The sequence below is a fragment of the Cajanus cajan genome, chromosome 3 (assembly GCF_000230855.2).
Source record: "Cajanus cajan strain Asha chromosome 3, NIPB_CcT2T_4, whole genome shotgun sequence".
NCBI lineage: Eukaryota > Viridiplantae > Streptophyta > Magnoliopsida > Fabales > Fabaceae > Cajanus > Cajanus cajan.
In genome coordinates this window covers 78,304,063-78,319,330 of record NC_138519.1, presented here as the reverse complement: position 1 = coordinate 78,319,330, position 15,268 = coordinate 78,304,063, and the positions used below count along the sequence as shown (strand labels likewise).

The window sequence follows — 15,268 nt, the reverse complement described above, 5'->3', positions numbered from 1 at the left end:
TTTTTGTGCTTTTCCAACCGTTCTTCTTGAGCCATTAACAAGGCTTCAATTTGTTCAACAGAGTAATCATCTGTTCGTGTAAGAACAGAAGTGATGAAGGGATCATATTCTTCTGGCAACCCATCAAAAATAGCATCTATGTGTTCTGCTGTTTGAAGCGGTGACCCAATTGCTGCAAGAGTGTCCACAATTTTCTTGATTTCAAGAAGATATTGATTTATGGCCGTTGATTTCTTTGTTGCTCTCAGTTGAATCTTGAGTTGTTTCACACGAGCCTTGGTTTGAGAAGCAAAATAAGTTTCAAGATTTCTCCAAATCTGATGGCACCACTCGTATCCAACCATCCAGACCTTGAATTGAGGTTCCATACTTTCTAGTAACCAGGATTTGAGGAGGTTATCTTGCTGATCAAAATTTTCATATTCTGGATTGATGACCCCTTTTTCTTTGTCTTCATCAGTCACATGCGGAGATGGAACATGACTAGCTCCAAGAATATGGTTCTTTAAACGATACCCACGGATGGTGGATTCAGCTTGTTGCCTCCAAGTGAGAAAATTATCCTCACTGAGCTTAGAAGAGATAGGAGTAGAAAAGGCTTGTGGGATGAACTGTGTAGATTTCGCGGAAGCCATGATAGAGCCTGGAAGGAAAAAAAAAAATCAAGTGCTCATGATACCATGTTAGAAACAATCAGAGAAGAGAAAGAAGATTGAAGAAGAATCTGTAAAACTGATCTGTGTAATAATTGTATTAGAAAGGAATACAAGAGTTATATATATATACACCTAAGAAGGGAAGTTAACAGAAAACTACTAAGCCAACTCAGCTAACAAACTGTATCTATTTTTACAAGATAATGACTTAATATCCTTTTTACTTTTTAATAAGGTGTCTCTATCATCCCAATACCTGAAATCAGGTCTCTTTCCGGTTAATAGTTCTAGTAGTACAACTCCAAGCGCATATACATCCTTCTCTTCTGTCATCTCATTTGCACATTTCCCCTTGGGATGAATGCAATCCACCCATCCCATTGTGTTCTTCTTAAACGTCAATCTAAAATCAGATACTCTCGCCGTCCAAGTGCCATCAAGAAGAATGTTGCAAGACTTTATTACTCTGTCAACATGTGGCACCGTATTATTAAGAAGATATTGGATTCCCCGAGAAACATCCAAAGCAATTTTGATGCTCATTTTCCACGAACTCAACACACTGTTATACTTATAATGCAAATTATCGTACAACGACCCATTATTCATGTACTCATATACCAAGAAACTCTCACTTCTCTCTTGACAGAGCCCAACTACCCCAACCAAGTGCTCGTGCTGTGGTACACGGGACAAGATGGCCAATTCAGAGTTGAATGGAGTCTTTGTATTTGACAAGGCATCACTCCTTTTGATTGCCACCTCACCACCATCATCCAGTTTGCCTCTGTACACAAAACCGCTGTTTCCAATACCAATCCTGTTGTGAAATGAGAAATTGTTGGTGGCTGTTTGAAGCTCAGACAGGGTGAATAACCGTGGAAAAGTATGGAGAGGGGATGTTCCAAAATTTGACATTGACGATGGAGTCCTACTCCTTATGGCTCTGTCCACTCGCGAACCAAAACTAGGGAGAGGGGATTCTCCCAAATTTGATGCAGTCTCACTCCTTATCATACTGTCCACTCTCCAACTATAACTTAGTGCATCAACTCTCATGTCAATGCTACCATCCATTTGATTTGCCATGTGAAACTATCAACTATGTATGTGCTTTGGAGGAGTGTTGGACCCAAGTATATAGAGAGGGAGGGGGACAACGCGTATTTGTTGAACCAAGAGAAGAGAAGGTGTGAGGAAATTGTATGAAGAAGAAATAATCAGTTTTTAATGGTATAGGCAACTGCATCTGCGTGCCAGCTACCCTTCACCATTCCTAGTGTTCACACCTCTCTCCATTCTAGTACCGTAATCATTGACTAAATGCTTTTGATCGGTATCATTTTTTCTTCAATAGTCATTCTTATTGATTCAATATTGGATGTACTATGGAGCAATCTATACATGTAAGTTTTGTCCTAAGGAATATTTAATTTTACTATATATGATCATTTGTAATGTTTCATATTTGTTTGTATCATGAGTTATTTCTAGAACGGTGTATAGTCAACATTTAAAATATGAAGGATAATAAGTAGGAAATTGCTTAATCTCTGGCCTTGCCTCGCAGCTTCTCTTCTCAAGTTCAAGTAATACGCGTTTGCCCCTCCCTCTCCCTTGGTCTCTTTATATTTGCGTCTAATTCTAAAGCAGCAGTAGCTCCCCAAGCCTCCTCCAAATCAATACATAATTTCACATGACAAATCAAATGGATAACGATGAATTTGAGAGCTTTGAAATGAGATTTGATGCAATAATAAGTTATAGTTGGAGAGTAGATAGTATGATAAGGAGTGAGACTGCGTCAAATTTGGGAGAATCCCCTCTCCCTAGTTTTGATTCCCGAGTTGACAGAGCCATAAGGAGTAGGACTCCATCGTCAATGTCAAATTTTGAATCATCCCCTCTCCATACTATTCCACGATTATTCACCCTGCGTGAGCTTAAAGAAGCCACCAACAATTTCTCAGTTGAGAACAAGATTGGTGTTGGAAGCTTTGGTGATGTCTACAGAGGCAAACTCTTTGATGGTGGTGACGTGGCAATCAAAAGTGATGGTTTCTGGTCAAAGATAGAGGGTCTAAATAACTCTGAATTGGCCAGCTGGTCCCGTCTACCACCCCACAAGCACTTGGTTGGGGTAGTTGGGCTCTGTCAAGAGAATGGTGAGAGGTTCTTGGTGTATGAGTACATGAAGAATTTGTCCTTGTATGATCAATTGCATGACAAGTATAGAAGTGTGTTGAATTCGTGGAAAATGAGGATAAAAATTGCATTGGATGCTTCCCGGGGAATACAACATGTTCAAAACTATGCGGTTCCACATGCTCACAGAGGAGTAATGAAGTCTTCCAACATTCTTCTTGATGGCAGTTGGACGGTGAAAGTGTCTGATTTTAGAATGACGTTTATGAAGAACACAACGGGATGTGATGAATGCATTGATCCCGAGTACGACGGTGTAAATGCGTTGACAAAAAAGAGAGATGTATATGGGTTTGGAGTTGTACTGCTTGAACTTTTAACCGGAAAGAGACCTATACTCGACTCTCACGGAGAGACCTTATTAAGAATGGTGGGCGGTGGAAAGCCTAATATTTTGCTTCGAGATCTGAAAATGTTTTCGGCTAAAGATTTGATGAAAAATTTGGATTCAAAGGTTGGACCACCGGATGTGAATGAAGCACGTGCGCTGATGTTAATGGCTGATACCGCTATCCCCTGTGTCACTGTGACTCAAGAAACACTAACCATGGATGCTATTGTGGAGAATTTGGAGCAGGCTTTGGCTATGTGCATGATAGCACCGCCACTGGACTAACCAAATCTTATTTGTTTATAAACAAAAATAAAAGCAATTCCGTCTGTGCTATATCTGATATGATGTTTAAGAAAACCAGTAACAGTTCTGTCACATTGCACTGTGTTATTCCACTGCATTTAAGTTGTAAATTTTGACCAATGATTTTTCCACGGCTCTTTCCTGTCCCTGTCACCCAAACTATACTTAACTTGATGGTTTCTCCATATTTATTTATGATATTAGCTCCTTCTAGTTTTAATTTCAACATGATATATAATTTATTTATTTATTTTATATATAGATATATCTTACTTGGTTATTAAAATCAAATCCAAAAAGATCTTTTTCTAGTGAAAACTTGATCTTTGGGCTAGTCTATTTAATAAAGTATAATTAAATAAATATAAACAGATAATATATAACTTTTATTGAAACTTAATATAATCTTACAATGTTGATCAATAAATTTTATATGTTCCCGTGCGTTGCAGAATATTACAGTTATGAATTGTAGTAATTCCTTGTCAATAAAAGTGAAGTTGTATCGTAGCAAGAAGAAAGAAAAAGTATATATTCAAGGGTGATTAAAAGTGAATCAGGATTTGTAAGTGTAAAATAGATTAAGGACATTGAGTTTTTTTTTCTTTGGCCAAAGTATAAAAATAATCTCTTATAATTATTTGAATAATATTAATGATCCAGTTCTCAAACTTAAAAATGTAAAATACATAAAAAAAAATTAAACATACAATTACTATAAAAAAAGACTGAATATACAGTAAATTCAAACGACACTGAGTTATTCTTAAAATTATTATATTGAAAAAATATGATCAATAAAGATAACACATCCAAAGAAGTTCACGGTGAAGAAATAGAAATTTATAATTTGATTTCAATATTTTAACAAAATAAAATGGGTCATCATTTAAAAAATAAAAAGAAAATTAAAGAAATTAGAGATAAAAAATAATTAAAAAAAACCCTTATTTATTATTTTATATTCACACTTATGAAAGTTCACATAAAAAAAGAAAATAAGTTAATAATAAATTGTATTTTTCACTTTACATTTAATATTATTGATTTATTTTCTTAAAATTATATGTAAATTTTTGTTGACTATTACAAAAATAATTATTGATTAATTGTTCATAATTAATTTATTTTCTATAATATATATATATATATATATTTTATATAATTTAATTATATAAAATTTTATTTTTATATTATATAGACTAAATAACATTATTTTAGTGTCTCTCCAACAATAGAGTTTCCGTGCTTTGGATTATCGGTGTCTAGAATGGATAGGCTCTTTGTTAGAAATCTCAAATTTTTTTGGTTGTGAAGGGATATCTAATTTCCAAAGTAATGTTAGAATTTATTTATTTTTGGCTATGCACAATCCTTCCGGTTACATTGTAAACTTCATTTAGCTGACAAAGAAAATTGATTAGCTTGCTTAGAGTATGGTTTTATGATAGCTATAAGCACAACTCCCATAACTAAAATGTAATATTAGGTTGAGTTGCAACACAATTCTACTTCTTTCCACATTATACTTTGATTTTCGCTACATACGAATTGCAAAACAATTTCATATACATGATATATCAAATTTATTGTTATCAATAAATCTTGTGTGTCCCGTGCATTGTGTTGTATATATAAGTATGGATGATACCAATTTCTTAAATATCTTAGTTTTATTAGTAAAGTTGTGAGATGTGAATTCTTTACCATGAGTTAAGTGTTATTTATATTTGATTCTTGTATTTTATTTTGATTATTCAAATTAAAAAAATATATTTTTTAAGTAGAAGGGTGTCACGTATTAAAATTTAAAACATCTAATAAAAAATGGCATGTTTATGCAAGACTACCGAAACCTATAATTTTTTTTTTAAAAAAAAGACATAATGATGAAGAGATTAAGAGTGTGTTTATTCAATTTTTTTCTTCTAAAAAAGCGTTTTTTTAATAAAATGAACAGTTTTCTATTTTTTTTATATGCTTGTTTAATTTTTTTTTTATTTTAAAAATATTCTTTTTTTACTTCAATCAACAAACAAATTTTATCTGTTTTTTTTTTAATTAAAAATAATCTTTTAAAAACAGTTAAAACTTTTTTTTTAATTCCTATAATTTTATTGACTTTATTTTTCATCTATATAATTTAAGGTAGAATTTTTTTGTCGATATACTTAGATAGTTTAAAACTCACATGAACCAATAATAATACAATATATTTTAACACACAGACATATGAGTTATTGAATGGAATAAATCTAGATAGACTTACTCCATTCAATAACTCATATATATATATATATATATATATATATATATATATATATAAATAAATAGTTTACTCGTCAACCGTGTCCGTGTACATATACAGTTGATTACTATTTAGGGGTGTTCAAATTGTTAAATTGAACTAAACTAGAAGAAAACTAAACTAAACTATAATAAATAGTTCATCAAACTAAATTGAACTAAAATAAATATTGACTAAACTAAACTAAACTATTATCTACATTAGTGCACTATAGTTCTAGGAGTTTAAACTAAACTATAATATCAACTAAATAAAACTATTATTAACTATAAACTAAATTGAACTACATTAAAAAAAATCAACATTTTTAAATTGAGCTACTAAATCATTGATATTAATTATGAATTAACAATACTATAATTTTTTTTATTACATGTGATTTTTCCTGCGAATTTTTCATAAAAATTTGCAGGAAACGTTGTTCCTACAAATTTTTTTTGCGACATTTTATCTACAGGTAATAACTTCGTGGATAATATGTTTTTGCGAATTTTAAAATTTGCAACAAATTTTTCAGCGAAATTTCTTGCAAAAAAAAATTGCAGGAAGGTTTCCTGCAAAAAAAATTGCAGAAAAGTTTTCTGCAAAAAAAATTCGCAAGAAAGTTTCCTGCGAATATTTTTGCAAGAAATTCTGCAAGAATATTTTTTACGAAAAAAATTAAAGAAATTACTAATGATCACAATGAATTTATCCGAAGTATTTGTTTTCACGCCCCAACATGTGATATATAATCTTTTAAATTCTAAGATTGTAGATTATAAGCCTAACACTCAACCATACAAATCAACTTACAAGGTAAGTGTTGCCCAAACTCATATATTCTTTAATTATTTTATTTTCAATTGATGTGGGACTTGAAGTTTTTTTTAAATATTAAACTTATAAATTTAAATATTTTTTTGATTTTTCTTGCAGATTAAAATTGACAGGAAAATCCGCAGGAAAAATTACCTGCAAAATTTTTCTACCATTTAGTAAACATTACTTGCAAATTTATTTTTGCAAGAAAATTTGCAAGAAACAAAATAAGATTCTTACAATATTTTCTATAAATTTTGACCATGGAAATTTTTTTTCTATGATCATTAAAATTGTAGCAAAATTTGCAAAAAATTTCTTGTAGATTATTTTTCATAAAAAGATTTATAAGAAATATCTGTAAATTATTTTTATTAAAATAATAATATTTTTTAGCATAAAAAATAAATTTATTTGGATAATAAAATTAATTGGATAATAAAATATATATATATATAATACATTTTTTTTAATTTTTATAATATTTATATTAAAAATATTGAAAGACTAATAATTATGAAAGATATATAAATTTTTATTCAATTAATAAATAAAAATTATTTTTTTTAATCCTATAAATTAATTATTTATTTAGAATTATAGTGTACTAAACTAATTTTTATAATAGTTTAATTTTTAAAACTAAAACTTAAAATATAGTTTAGTTTAGTTTTTATAAAAATTAGTTTAATTTTTTATAATCTAATTTAGTTTAGTTTTTACAATAATTTAGTTTAATATAGTTATTTGCTATTACTATTTGTAAGAAGAACTTAACTTGTTAGGTCCGCTGTATTTTTGTTCCGGTTGGGAAAATCAATATCTTATAAATAAACGAGGAATATGACCTGAGCATTTTTCTGTTAAAAAATCATGTCCTCATGTTTAACATAGTTTGAACGTTACATAGGATTTTTGGGTTAGTTAGCAACGGTTTACAATTAAAAATGTAGAGACTTTGAATGGCGAAGGCGTGTCTACATATATTATGATATCCTTCTTTTCACTATATACTCGGGCCCAAGTCCAACACTCCAAACACATGGCGAATCAAATGGAAGGTAATGAATTTGGGAGCTTTGACATGAGCGATAACACAACTGATGCAACAAGTTTCCATTGGAGAGTGGACAATGCGATAAGGAGTGCCACTCCGTCTAATTTGGGAGAATCCTCTGTCCATAGTTTTGGTTCGGTTGTCAACGGAGCCATAAGGAGTAGGACTTCATCGTCAATGTCAAATTTTGGAACATCCCCTGTTCGTAGTTTTGCTTCCGCAGTGGACAATGCCATAACGAGAGCTTCTGCTCCAGTATTATTCACTCTGCATGAACTTCAACCAGCCACAGAAAATTTCTCATTTTTCTACTTGATTTGTTTCCCCGGAGGCTTTGGTGCTGTTTACAGAGCAAAACTTTTTGATGGTCGTGAGGTCGCAATCAAGAGGGCTCATCCCTGGTCAAACATAAAGGGTCCATTTAAGTCTCAATTGCCCTTCTTCTCCTGTCTACAACACAAACACTTGGTTCCGCTAGTTGGGTTCTGTGTAGACAAACGTGAGAAGCTCTTGTTGTATGAGTACGCAAGGAATAGGTCCTTGTATGATCATTTGCATCTCGATTTCAGCAATGTATTGCATTCCTGGAGAATGAGGATCAAGATTGCTTTGGATGCTTCTCGGGGAATACGATATCTTCATGACCATGCACTTCCATCTGTTATTCACGGACGTATCAAGTCTTCCAACATTCTTTTTGATGCCACTTTGACGGCAAAAGTATCTGATTTTGAATTCTCCTTCTCGAGTTCAGAACCTCACTCGGATCACCAACCACTGGAGGCAGCAACAGCAGCAAGAAGAAGCGATGGATACGTTGATCCTGAGTTCAATGGTCTAAATGAGTTGACACCAAAGAGTGACGTGTATGCGTTTGGAGTTGTATTACTTGAACTTTTAACGGGAAAGGAAGCTATGTTCGAGTATGAGGAATATGGACACACAGACACCTCATCAATAAGTCTGGTGGACGTTGCAGTGCCTGCTACTTTGGCTCAAGATTTGGTCAAAATTTTGGATATAAGGATTGTACCACCGGATGTGAATGAAGCCTTGGCAGTGGAAATTGTGGCTTACACTGCTAGTCTGCTATCCATTGTGTCAGTTTGGAAGCCCAAAATAGACCAACAATGGCCAACGTTGTGCTCAATTTGGAGAGGGCTTTGGCTTTTTGTGATAGTAGTTGACAGCATTTCCGCCTGTACTAACTCTCTTGTTTCAAAATCATATATTAAAAATACCATTAGTAATTATCTTTTCTATTAGGAAAACCTTTTCTGCAACATTGCTGCATATTCAATTGTTATTAAATACCAATGTGTTCGTAAATACACGGTATAACACTCTTCTTAAAAAATGTCTCAAAAAGCAATGACCAAAATCCCATCAGTTTGCGTGTGTCAGTTGAATTGAGATCAATTCTAAAGCTCTCTTTCTTCCTTCTTGTATGAGTGTGTCTAGGTGTGATAGACAGGGATAAATATACACTTTAGCTAGGTAAAGTGATTAGTTTTAAACAAAATTAAAGTTTTTAGTTTTTTTACCCAATGACTATTGGTTTAAATTCCTTAGAAGTAACTTAAATCTAAAAACAAAATCAATAATTGATTTCATTTTTAAAACACTTATTTTAAATCAAAAAAGAAGTAGGCGAAACGTAACTAATTAATTAATGTAAGTGAAGACAGGCCGGTGAGGGTGGTTGACAGTTGACACAAGAGGATACAAATACGAAGACTAAGGTGAAGCTTCTTTTGTCTTGCCTCGCACCTTCTCTTCTCAACCAATACGCCTTGGATTTCCGTAGTGTTTATTTATATATATGTGAGCCCTAATGGATCAGTACATCTCCACACCACATACATACTTTGACATTGAAATTTCAAGCATGGCAAATTCAGCATCAGGTTTTACTTCCGCAGTGGACAGTGCCATAAGGAGTTGTGGTATTACGCCATATTTGGGAGCATCCCGTGTCCATAGTTTTACTTCGGTAGTGGACAATGCCATGAGTAGTATTAATATGGGAGGGGATTTGCCAACATCCCATTCCTTTGTGCATGGTTTTGCTTCGGGAGTGGACAGGGCCATTAGTAGTATTATTATTGGAGCAGATTGGGGAGCAACCCCTGTGCATGGTTTTACTTCGGAAGTGGACAATGCCATTCGTAGTATTATTGGAGGAGATTGGGGAGCAACCCCCGTGCATGGTTTTGCTTCGGAAGTGGACAATGCAATTAGAAGTATTATTACTGGAGAAGATTTGGGAGCAAACCCTGTGCATGGTTTTGCTTTGGGAGTGGACAATGCCATTCGTAGTATTATTATTGGAGGAGATTTGGAAGCATCCCCTATGCATGGTTTTGCTTCGGAAGAAGACAATGAGATGTCGAATGTGACGGGAGATGAAGATTTTCAATTGTTCACCCTGGCTGAGCTTGTAGAAGCCACCAACAATTTCTCACTTGACAACATGATTGGTGTTGGAAGCTTTGGTGGTGTGCACAGAGGCAAACTCATTGATGGTCGTGAGGTGACTATCAAAAGGGTTGAAACCGATCCCAAGATGAAAGGGTTTCAAGAGGTTGCGCTTGCCTATTTATTTACCTTCTTTTCCGGTCCACACCACGAGCACTTGGTTGGGCTAGTTGGGTTCTGTGAAGAGAAACATGAGAGGCTATTGGTGTATGAGTACATGAGGAATGGGTCCTTGTATGATCATTTGCATCACAAGGGTAGCAGTGTGTTGAATTCGTGGAGAATGAGGATCAAAATTGCCTTGGATGCTTCCCGAGGGATAGAATATCTTCATGGTTATGAATTTCCACATATTATTCACAGAAATATAAAGTCTTCCAACATTCTTCTTGATGCCACTTGGACGGCTAAAGTATCTGATTTTGGATGGACGTTTATGAAGAAGACAACAGGAACCGTTGGATACATTGATCCCGAGTACCATGATCTAAATGTGTTGACAACAAAGAGTGATGTTTATGCCCTTGGAGTTGTACTGCTAGAACTTCTAACGGGAAAGAGACCTATATTTAAGTATGGGGAAGATGGAGGCACCTTATCAAGTGTTGTAGACTTTGCAGGGCCTGCTATTTTGGCTGGAAAATTGGACAAAATTTTGGATCCAAGGGTTGGACCACCCAATGTGAACGAAGCAGAAGCAGTGGAGTTAGTGGCCTATACTGCTATAAATTGTGTGAATTTGAAAGGGAAAGATAGACCAAACATGGTTGACGTTGTGATCAATTTGGTGGGGGCTTTGGCTATTTGTGATAATAATAGCCACGATAGCATATCCCGTCGATGCTATCTAATGTTCTAGAACGATATATTAAGAAACTTGTAATAATTATGCCTCTCATTGACCAAAAATTGTTCTGCAACACTGCATACCTGTGTAATCTAGCTTCAATTAACTTGCAAATTTTGGCCCAATTTTTTCTCCATTTTCAGTCATCTACTTTGATAAGTTTTCTTTAATAATTGTTTATTAGGAGACTTTACTTATAAAAAAAGTATGTTGTACTCTTTTTAGTGTGTCAATGGAATAGAAATCAATTCCAAGTCTTTTTTCTTCCTTGTTATATGAGTATGTGCAAGAGAGAAATATATCAGTTGTGTTGTTTTACTTTTAACAATTTAGCATCAAGAGCAAGGTTGTCTAGGACAGGGGGAGGTGCTTCCTAAGAAAGTTTATAGTCACGGGCTATTAGTGGAGGTTCCAATCAATGGTATCATCAGTGGAGACTCTACTCATTTCAGTTGGGGACCATAAAGCTTGCTCCTTTGGGGCTACACTTTACTATTACTAAATAAGAAAGTTATAGCAAGTAATCATGATGATACATTTTATTTCTATTGGTAGCATCAAGAATCTCAACCATCAAAATTATAGCACATGAAAGACTTGCATAAAATCGTGTTTGCAAGTTCAAGATTTGTGGGATCCAAGTACTCAATGAGATCGAGACCACGCCACTAGCAGATGCAAAATCTTTCAGAAAATAATGCGTCAAAACTGAAAAAACAATGTTCTAATTAAAGACGACCATTGAGAGGAGATGATGGAACACATTGACATATTACAACTCTAAAGGATGCTTACCTTGCTTGGGATATTTTTGTCTCATTATCCTCTAAGAAAAATGACATGAGACTACAACTTTTGAAAATGAATCGATATCTCTCACAATATGATTAGACAATAAATATTTTACAAAAGTAATAGTTCCTATGTCAGGAGATTTTGGAATTAGATCTTGCATCAAATAACAATGATGATAGGAAAAGAATAGTTACCATCCACGGCTTAAAGCTTGAATATAGAAGGTTTTTTCGTTGAATAACTGGTGGCTATTCTTAACCATCACTTTTTAAGAGTTAGAAAATCTCAGACAATCTGGAGACTCTTGTAAAGCAAGTAACTAGTGTTTCCTTGAAGAATGAAGAAGCATTTTTAAACAAAAGGAAAAACAAATCAAGAAATCAACATGATAAAGAAAGATCAAAACAGAAACCACTGAGCAGGAGGAGCTGACAAGAATCAAAACATCAACAAAAAGCAAGGCAAGTCACATGATTTTAAGTGTTATAATTGTAGATAAATGGCCCCTTTAAGTTGCCCGTGTTTGACAAACTTGGGCTTATTTGGTTCCCATTCAGACTAGGAAGGTACCGAGAGTTTACAATGTGAGCGCATTGGATGGGCATGTGGTCGATGTGGATATAAGTGAACAACAAATTTAGCTTTTAGAGCATGCATAGTAGATTTGTGTACTCTGTTTGGCACGTCACTCTTAAAACGTCTAGTAGTCATTTCTGCATTTTTTTTTTCTCATATTACGCGTTATTTCCTATCAAGTTTTATATATTAGGAGGAAGTTTCGATATTTTACCTACTAGTTTACGTGACAATTATTCGGATATAAATAAGGTTCCATAAGATGGATATATAAAAAATAAAAAAAAAAACAATTTTGACCCTAACAATAACATGGATCATCCACGCGCGGCTTTTTCCATCTTCGGTTTAAGTTTTGACATGTAACTCCATTTTTACCACACATAATAATTCTACTATCGTGAACAAAATTATTTTCACCAGATAGCTAGGGATGTACATGTTCTCTCTCCCTCTATATATATATAAGTCAATGTTCCCTTGCAAAACAATGACTAAACGATTCTCATCCACAACCACCATGGCCATCATATTATTTATTTGAATTAATTAAATATTTTACATATATTTTTTTAATTTACATTAATTTTAAAATATTCATATAATACACTAAATAATTTGTAGATTAATTGCAGTCATTTTTACACAATTAACTTTTCTGGTCAAATAGGCGTGCTAGACTCAAATACGCGTTTTGAGTCTGTCTCATATATATGTGAGGCAAGGGAGCAGTAGCTCTCCACACCTCGGCCAAAGCACATAGCCACATACATATATCAACACATAGTTTCGCATGGAAAATCAAAAGGATAGTGAAATTGCTTGGAGCATTGACATCACCGATTTCACATTTGATGAAGCAAGTTTTACATGGGCAGTAAACAGTGCCATATGTAGTAGGAGTCCCTCAAATTCGGGAGGATCCCCTGTCCCTTTTGATTTGCTCGTGAGCAGAGCCATGGACAGTGACAACGATATGGAAGTAGATTATGAAGCACACAATTCAACAAGCACACTTCATACTGCCACCCAGTATCAAATCATATCAAGCATGAGGGTGAGATCAAAGATAATTAATGAATCCCCTGTCCCTTTTAATTTGCTCGTGAACAGAGCCATATGGACTAGTGACAGTGGCAGCGATAGTGAAGTAGATTATGAAGCACACAATTCAACAAGCACACTTCATACTGCCACCCAGTATCAAATCATATCAAGCACGAGGGTGAGATCAAAGTTAATTAATGAATATATGTTCTTGAATTGAAGGGCTTATCATATTGTTGAATTGTACGCTTTATTATTAATTTATTTGACTAAATTTCCCATTGGTGTAGCAAAAGATAGTTATAAAGGTGCAAATGCACTGCAGCAAATGCCAAAGGAAGGCCTTTACAATTGCATTAATTGCAGATGGTACATTTGTTTTGTTGTATTAAAAGTACTAGGCTTTTCAATTACTTCATGACTTAGACAACTAACTAGCTAGCTATATATATCTAATGGTCCTAAGTAAATGAATGCGCAGGTGTGACTTCGGTGTGCCTTCAAGGGGCAGAACGAGATCAACTGGTGGTTACCGGATATGGGGTTGATGCGGTTGATTTGGCTAGGGCGTTAAGGAAGAAACTTCACCTTGCCTACATCTTAAGTGTGGTAAAGATCTAAAGAAAAAAGGAAGATGAAATTGTTGCACGAGGTTTTTCATTTCAAAGCTCAAAATTGTCTTCTCAACTAGCTAGTACGTGTTACTACATGCCCATATTGGTTTAAGGATTATTGTTAGTCTTGGCCATGTGGAATTCTAAGTTGGTTCGTTGTTAAAGTGTTTTCTTTTCCCTAAACAAGCCTCTTATGTGTTGAATAATCAGAAGAATAAGGAACTTTTATTTTGTCAGTTTCATATTTTGTTGCTGGAATCTTAAATTCTCTAATAGCTCTAACAATTTAATGTTTTCATTTCCTCCTAAATCCTCCAAAGAAGTTGATGATAATCTTTTTGAGGAATGTGGTGCTATGTAGACTCAGTAACTTATTCAGGACAGTCGCCATGCTAGGATCCAGAAATCTGTCGACGCTGTCCTGGATCATTTAGCCTCCATGACCACCCATAATTATAAACCCTCTGTCTTGTTTTTACCTAGTCAACCCATCCCTGTTCGGATCTTTATATGTGCGATTGAGATCCAAAGAAAATATAAAAGTTTGTGCTTGAGAAAGGATAATGAAAATGGGAGAAGGATGAGATGAAAAGTTTTGTGTTCCGTCAGTGTGGTCGGTGCTTGTATGTCGAGAGTGGACGTGTGGAAGTGGAATTTTTCTTTTTCTTCTTCCACATAGATGCTATTATTGAGACCTAATAATTTAAAGTTGAGATTTATTATTGGGTCAAAGTGTATTATGTACATGCTGTTGCTTCTTTTACATTAGAACAAGTGGACTGTAAACACCTTTTTAATGAAAAATAAAAAAATTACTTCCTCTAAATTTATATAACAAAAAATCTTAAATTTTTTACTCTAAAAACAAACAAATTTTTTTAATCAATTTTATTTAATACTCTTAATTCAAAAATACTTTTCTTATAATAATAAAAACATTATTTATCATCAATGTACTTAAAGATATTTTAAGAAATGTAATATATATATATTATATAAAATTATGAAAATTAAATATATTTAATAAATTATTTTAATAGGTTGAAGGAAGAGAAAGTATGCGATATAGGTTACCTCCCGCTGACCCTAAAATGAGAAACAATATAAAAACAACTCCTCTTTTTTCATAAATGAAAACATAATGTTTGAATTACTTTGATAACTCGAATATTTTAACTTCAAAATCGCTTTACCCCTCTTTACATTATTATAATTTCTCTTATTATATATAATCTTTGATGTGAATT

General features: G+C 33.6%; 2 protein-coding genes across 2 annotated transcripts; both read left to right on the top strand.

Moving 5' to 3' along the window:
• Positions 1-2,364: 2,364 nt before the first annotated feature.
• On the top strand, positions 2,365-3,477 carry LOC109802924 (putative serine/threonine-protein kinase-like protein CCR3). Its single transcript, XM_020364343.3, has one exon. It carries the CDS (start codon positions 2,365-2,367, stop codon positions 3,475-3,477), a length of 1,113 nt encoding a protein of 370 aa, XP_020219932.2.
• Positions 3,478-13,088: 9,611 nt separating this feature from the next.
• On the top strand, positions 13,089-14,263 carry LOC114917002 (uncharacterized). The gene is made up of 3 exons (XM_083071404.1): positions 13,089-13,585; positions 13,698-13,776; positions 13,889-14,263. The coding sequence occupies exons 1-3, from the start codon at positions 13,154-13,156 to the stop codon at positions 14,026-14,028; spliced, it is 651 nt and encodes a 216-aa protein (XP_082927530.1). The 5' UTR covers positions 13,089-13,153; the 3' UTR covers positions 14,029-14,263.
• Positions 14,264-15,268: the final 1,005 nt, after the last annotated feature.